The 7,767-nt window shown below is 37.2% G+C and overlaps 1 protein-coding gene across 1 annotated transcript; it reads left to right on the forward strand.

Annotated features, from left to right (window-relative positions):
- The first annotated feature begins 657 nt into the window (after nt 1-657).
- On the forward strand, nt 658-5,588 carry LOC137652363 (gamma-butyrobetaine dioxygenase-like). The gene is made up of 9 exons (XM_068385729.1): nt 658-821; nt 1,737-1,836; nt 2,068-2,267; nt 2,764-2,895; nt 3,456-3,649; nt 3,943-4,048; nt 4,342-4,556; nt 4,698-4,858; nt 5,082-5,588. Exons 1-9 carry the CDS (start codon nt 750-752, stop codon nt 5,240-5,242), a joined length of 1,341 nt encoding a protein of 446 aa, XP_068241830.1. The 5' UTR covers nt 658-749; the 3' UTR covers nt 5,243-5,588.
- Nucleotides 5,589-7,767: the final 2,179 nt, after the last annotated feature.

Genomic DNA, 7,767 nt, shown 5'->3' on the forward strand with positions numbered 1-7,767 from the left:
ATATACTACCATAAAAGTCTGTGTAAGAAATGCTTTGTGTGGGTATATTATCGCATACTATCAGAACAGTACAATTAATTACAGTATTTATCACTAATGTGTTCTGAAACTATGACTTCGTAAGGTAAACATTCTGTAACTTTATTGATAGAGTGACACTGTATAGTTGGAGATCTCTACACCCTCCTTGGCCTGAAATCAGAGAGAGAGAGAGAGAGAGAGAGAGAGAGAGAGAGAGAGAGAGAGAGAGAGAGAGAGAGAGACCGCTACTGCTATTTGATTGACCTCAGCCCTAAAAATAAGGGGGCCGCGGGCTGTTGCGTTGGCAGCCCGTAAATGAGAAGAGAGAGAGAGAGAGAGAGAGAGAGAGAGAGAGAGAGAGAGAGAGAGAGAGATTCCATTAGTAGCCTAATCAGCATTAATGAAATATGTTCTTAACGATAAAAAACACATACATTTGACTTGACTGTTACTATCGACGGGTCAATGGATGATAAAAGTTGTATTGATAAGTAGTTCTTCAAGAGTACGTAGTAAATGAGGAGCTTATCATTCGCGCATAAAAGAATCAAGGTCACCAGCCTTTGAGAGTGGTCACGATAAAAGCAGACCGATCGACTCTGCCCTTTGACCCCTGGCTGAGCATAAAAAGCGAGGCAGCAGCGGGCAAGGGCAACATTCTCCTGACAAGATTCTCAGTGTTGAGTCTCTGGAAGCGTCTGCGATTTCCCTCGAGGATTTTGTAACAAATGGCTTGCCGTCGTTGTGCTAGAGTTCTTCTTTCGGGTTTGCCCTCTGTCAGAAATGTTGCTACGCAGCAAGTTAGTTCTTCAGTTTCTTCTTGTTACTTTTGCAATATTTTTTTTCTCGTATCATTCAACTGTTGATAACTTTGATAGCTATTCAATTTGATGCTATAGAATGCGTTTGTATATCTAACAGCTCATTCCGATTTTTCTCTTCTCTTTATTGTTACTTTTGCAATATTTTTTTCTATTTTTTTCTATTTTTTTCTCTTATCTTTCAAGTGTTGGTAACCATGGCAACTATTCATGTATTCTAAAATTTAATTTGATGCCATAGAATCCATTTATATATCAAATGATTCATTCCAATTTTTCTCTTCTCTCTACTGTTACTTTTGCAATATTTTTGTCTCCTTGTTCTCGTCTCCTTAGAAATGTTGGCAAATTCTATGGACATTTACTTCATTCAAAGTTTAATTTGATACGATAGAATCCGTTTACATAACTAGTAACTCATTCGGCATTTTTTTTTTTGGGGGGGGGGGGGGGGGTTGTGTGGAGCGCCATAATTTTCCATGTATAAATTCATGACATACGCTGTATGTGGATACACAAGCCGCTTATATGTAATGCTAAAATATGATATATTTTGTATAAAGAATGTATATCTGTCCTGTATAATGATAGAAAATCGTGAATCCTTTTGATTTTTCTGTCTACGGATTTTCTTTAGAAATATTAATAACGTATAATCATTGACTTGAGACTGATAGTCATTTTAGTTTTCTTCTTAATCAATAACCATCAAGATGTATCAGTTTGATTTTTAAATCATGTTCTCTTATTAAGTATCATATGTACACTTATCTTTTCAAAATGATATCCTATTTCTTCCGCGGTATCTTTAGATTGAATCATCTAATCTTTTCAATAAAAACAAGTTAAGAAAATAAAAAGCTTTCTAAAAATCCTATTTACTGTTACCTACAGATTAGAGCTTCATCTGCCATCAAATCGCTGAACAGATGCTGTTTCAGCCTTGCAGCCGCTGCAAGGCAGCAAGAAGCTGTGAAAGATACACCGGCATCTAGTAAGTATATTCGTATATCCTTAAGAACTCACTAACTCGTCTATTGCCCATTAAACAATCCTTCCTTTTTGACGGTCTTCAGATTTTCTCTCAATGAAATACTCACTTATAAAAATTGATCATAAAGATTAGCTTTTATCATATCAAAAGTTTTATCTTAACATGATTAACACTTTCATATTTCCTTGAGATATTGGAAGCGTTTATCTTCTATGCATTTACTCTTTACAGGGCCAGAGAATTCCATTGTCGATGCATCAACTGGCAAAGAAGGAATCTATCTGAAGTTCGGCGACTTGACTACCACTGAAATGCCCTACGTATGGCTGAGGGATAACTGTCTCTGTCCAGACTGCTACAGTCCTCAGGCCCTTGGAAGGAAGTTCCTCCTGACTGACCTTCAACTCGATGTACAAGTTACTAAGATGGAGGTGAAATACTGCCATATTCAATCCCTTTTACTAGTATTATTATTATTGTTATTATTATTACTATTACTTCCTAATTGGAAAAGCAGTATGCTATAAGCGCAATGGCTCCAGCAGGGAAAATAGTCCAGCGAGGAAAGGAAATAAGGAAAATAAGATATTTTAAGAGTAACAATATCAAAATAAATATCTTCTGCATAAACTGTAAAAACTGTAACAAAAGAAGAGGAAGAGAAATAGGATAGAATATTTTGCTCAAGTGTACCCTCGAGCAAGAGAACTCTAACCCAAGAAAGTGGGAGACCATGGTACAGAGGTTATATCACTACCCATGACTTGAAAACAATGGTTTGATTTTGGAGTGTCCTTCTGGAGGAGCTGCTCACCATAGGTAAAGAGTCTCTTCTACCCTTACCAAGAGGAAAGTGATTAAGTAATCAGTTCTCATCCATATCATAAGGGAAATATTAAGTAATTTTCTTTATTTACTGTCTTTCAGAGCACCGCCGAGATGGTTCGTCTGCAGTGGAATGATGGCCACGTCAGCGAGTACTCGTCCGATTGGCTGCACGCCAGAGCCTTTACTCCAACAGCCAGGGCCAAGAGGCGAAACACCTATGCTTATAAAAGGGTTCGTTAAATAAGATTTAACTCTTTAAGGTCAAACTAATGATATGCACTCAAGTTGACCAGTAACTCAACAGGCGCTACAGCATGATACCCTAAAAAAATTAAGCATCAATGACATGACTTTTTCGGGGACCCATATTCACTGTTAACTTTCTGCGGACTTGTTGTCCTATTTAAGATTTATTTTTCTTTCTTTTCCTCTCATGCCTTCTGCTATAACATGACTTTCAAATTTGTGTCTATGTTTTATGTTTGAACCTGTTGTCAGGGACACTTCTATTTTGTGGAATTATAACATAATGCTCAATGGCCCCTACATGTCAAAAAATTTTCAAATAATTTGTTTCCTCTCCCCCAATTTTTCTGTCTTCTCTTTTACATTTATGCATTGAACTTTGATATAGCTTGTTATTCCAAAAATCTAATCAAAAGTAGTAATTATGGAGTTGAAAATCAATCACCAAAACTTGAAAGAACAGAAATCCCATTTTCCTGTATCTGATCCATTAATATGGTCCTTCACTTTTCATAAAGGTCAATAAATCCTTCTTTTGTTCACAGGAGCCTTGGGGAGCCGACCACAGGCTGAAGGAGTTCGACTATGAGACGATGAAGAAAGATGACAAGGTCCTTCTCGAATGGCTCGTGACCATGGAGACCCAAGGATCTGCAATGCTCAAGAATGTCCCCGACAAGGAAACTGCAGGACCCGAGATGATCGAACATATCGCCTTTGTTAAACAGTCCCACTATGGGTGAGTCTGAGCATTTCTAAATCCTTGAAGATGCAATTCACTCCATTAAGACAATATGAAGAAAATAATAAAACAAAGTATTACTTCAATCAAGTACTCTATCTGAAACCAATGTATCACCTTTGCTTATTACTTTCAGTGTTTTTAAACTCCTTATTGTCAGCGTCGATGTTTGCAGAACTTAAATAGATCAAAAGAATTTCATACTTTTAGTAAAGCTGATGCTATTCAAAGCTCAGTAAGTGTAAGGTACACCCTGTTCCAGTTCTCATTTCTACAATCTTCTTCCTCAGGCCTCGTTCACCTGTGATCAACCGACCAAACACAAACAATGTTGCGTTCACTAACGCTAAATTAGGAATGCACAATGACCTTCCTCAGTATGAACATATGCCAGGGGTAAGCAGCTTGAAATTGCTTTTTGTGTCTTGATATTCATAGATTTACGACTTCATTCTTATATTTCTCATAGTGATCATAGAGAAATATGTCTTATTTTACTCGATGTTTACTATCGTTACGTCATGAGTGAATAATTCTATTTTTACTTGGAAAGTGACTGTGCTGTCGCATTGAAGAACAGAACTGCAATTAAAACTATTTTCATTTAAATTTTTCACTTCATTGAACAACCTAATAAACTCATGCCATTTCTTTAATTTTTTGAATCACCAATTTCATTTCCTCAACAGATCATCTTTATTCACTGCGTCGAGCAACACGTAGGCACAGGAGGAGAAAGCGTCATCACCGACGGCCTCTTCGGAGCCGAGTACCTTCGCAGGAACCATCCTCAAGCCTTTGAGATCCTGACCTCCACCGACTCCTATTTCTGGGACAAAGGTCACGCCAACTATTCTTGGGAGATGGACGAGTTCTACAAGATCGCCAGGTTCCCCATCATCACGTTAGTACATTCAAATCCTACTTCACTAGTATGAATGGAAGATCTCTTTCTAAATTACACAATAGAAATTTTTTATTCTTTCTTATTGCCTTTATTGTAATCGTAGACAAATTCATTACCAGCCCAACATTGCTCTTCCAGACTCGACAGCCAGAAAGAGGTGGTCCGCATCGCCGTCAACAACGCCATCAGAGACTCCTACATTGACCTTCCAGCGGAGAAAGTCAAACATTTCTATTCAGCAATGAAGCTCTTTAATGATATCCTCTACGACAACTCCCTCGTCTTCAAGATGGACTCAGGTAGGGTATCCCGTAAATTGTGTCGTATCTTTAGTTGCAGAATTATTAGAGATTATCTTTAACATCTTGAGATTGTTATTCAAAAGGCCAGCAAGTTTAACGAGACCTGAAGGTATTATTGACCTTGTTTAGAGAACCCAGTGTCAGAAATCTCAAGTATTCCAGGATATAAAATTTTTTTACAGCCTCATTCTTTACACTGAATCATTTGTGTTTCATGCAGGTGACATGATGACCTTAGACAACGTGCGTTGCCTCCACGGCCGTGAAGGATACGAAGCCTTCAGCGGGAGGCACATCGAGTCATCTTACCTCGACTGGGATGAAGCAAGATGTCGCAGACGTAGAATCCAAGAAAAATTTGGTCTTTTAAAAACAATTTAAAACTTTGAATAGAAATCGTCATTAATTTAATGAACTCAAGTAGGAAATGATGTTTTGTGTGTTGTAGAATGCTATTCTAGTTACACATTCTTATTTTTACTTAAAGATCATATGAATGAGTTGAAAGTCAAGGTTTTCTAACAAAAAAATTAATTGTTTAGTCTAAAAACTCTATTTATAATTCTATTTTCTTATTTTCAATTACTTGATTTTCTCCTTGGGTTATGTGCCTTTGAAGTTTGTCATATTTTTCTCTCTTTATTGGATGATCTTGCTAGCTGTATTTTATCTGCAAGTCCTCATGCCTGTAAATTTTTGTTACTTCTGAAACATTCCGTGTAAAGATTATCATAGATTTGTGTAATATATTGAATAAACTATTTTTTCAAATTGAATTTTATTACTACCATTGATGTTTAGGAATTAAATCCACATAGTAACATAGATGGTTATTTATCACGAGAGGTAAAAGTTGACATATAGAACTTCAGTATTTCTCCCTTGAGGAGCGTGTCAAAAGGTCTGTTTACCAAGAGGGCCATTTGTATTGAGTTAGATGCTGTTGACCGAGTCAAAACTACCCTCAATAGTTTGAGACATTCAGGATACACCTAACAAATGCAGGTCGGTTCAGCTTTTGCCCTGTCCTCTGTAAATGTAAAAAAGATAGGAATATGTATTGTATGAAGGAAAAAGGCCTCATTGACTGCATAGTTTTCTGTAACTGTTACGGAGACTTGTGAATAACCATGCTGGTTTGGTTGATTACCGTTACCATTCTGATTTCTAAAAAAAAAAAAAAAATCATTACTTAATAACTAAAAACCTCTGTTTTCCCTTAAAATATAAAATCTTTATATTTATATATCTACCCCTAATTTTGGTGGAATGCAGACATGAAAAGAATCAAAAGAGGGATTTTTTCTTTTTCTACCTTCTCGCCAAAAGAGGGACACAGCCGAGTTTGGTTGGTACTGCTAGGGTTCCACAGCCCCGCTCCCCGCATCTTCCACCACAAATGAAGCTCCTTATGCTGAGTTTCTACTGCTGCTACCTCAGTGATCACCATAAGGTAACCTGGGGTAACTGCAGGCCCTATAAGAACTGTATCATGATCGCTTGCCATCCAGTTCTATTCATAGCACACTCTTTTGCCTCTCTCACATCTATCCTGCTGTCACCTTGGGCTTTCTTTACTTCATCCATCCAACCAAACCTTAACCTCGATCTTGCACTTCTACCGGCAATCCTTACATTCATCACATTCAGCAAATGATCATTTTCCAGCCTTTCTACATGGACAAAATACATTCATATTCATTCTAGCTGCTGATTCATTCCTGGCATCCGTTATCACTCCTACTACGTCATTCCTAACCCTTTCCAACCGATATACACTGACCATACTCATCATACACTTTATCTCAAACACATTCAATTTCTTTCTCTATGTCAGTTTCATTCTCCACAACTCTGATTCATACATCACAGTTGCTACAATCGCTTTTGCATACCAATCTCACTTCAAATTCATTCCTTATCCTCTCGTCTTTACCACCCCCTTCACCACCTCCAACACTTTACATTCTTCATTCACTCTGATGTACAGTTAAAATCAAAAGAACGCCGACAGTCAGGGGAAATCTTTCGTCAGATGTCTCTAGTGTTCCCATGACAAAACAGACAACGAGTTGCTCCTCTTACTACTGCTACGAAATGGGCGGAGCCTTCTCCAACCTTGGTGAATCAAAGACAGTAAACGGCTGTCTTTGTTAGCGGAAGCATTGAAATGAGAGAGAGAGAGAGAGAGAGAGAGAGAGAGAGAGAGAGAGGAGAGAGAGAGAGAGAGAGAGATCAGATAGTTTGAGCTTACTCTAGTTAGTGAAGTAATGTAACAGCACATAAACTCCTTTTTAGACATTTATGCATATCAAAATATTGTCTGTCATTATTATACAAGGTTTCCAATGGAAATGATTGTATTATGCTCCCAAAAGCTTATCGTTATTTACAGTTTATAGATATTCATTGAATGTAACATTTCGTAATACCTGAGGATACTTTATTGTAAAATATTTCCCAATTTTTTCAGATTCAGGGGTATGCGCCGTTTCAGTCTTTAGACTCTAAGCCACTTTCCCTTTATTCATCATTTATTTTACATTCTCATTGTTGAGCTTGGTCATCTCACCGTCTGCTATCTTGGCCTTGGAAGATTAGCATTGCCATTTGAACTAAAATCTTAAACATATATAGTGAAATCTTTACTACATTGCTAATTCAATCTTTATCGTCAGTGTTTTATTCACTTGATAATTATCGAAACTGAATTGGAGATAGTTATTACAGGATATAAATAACGGGACTATTTTGTTAGAATCAAATGCTTATCCAAATAATGGATGATTTGGGGGAAAAATAACTATAGTTGCTTTTGGATGGGTGGAAGATTTGCTTCCTTAAGGATCCGTATACCAACATTTGTCCGGCTGCATATAGTTTGATCATTATATTTTATACTCCTC

Source organism: Palaemon carinicauda, chromosome 13, assembly GCF_036898095.1.
Source record: "Palaemon carinicauda isolate YSFRI2023 chromosome 13, ASM3689809v2, whole genome shotgun sequence".
Lineage (NCBI taxonomy): Eukaryota > Metazoa > Arthropoda > Malacostraca > Decapoda > Palaemonidae > Palaemon > Palaemon carinicauda.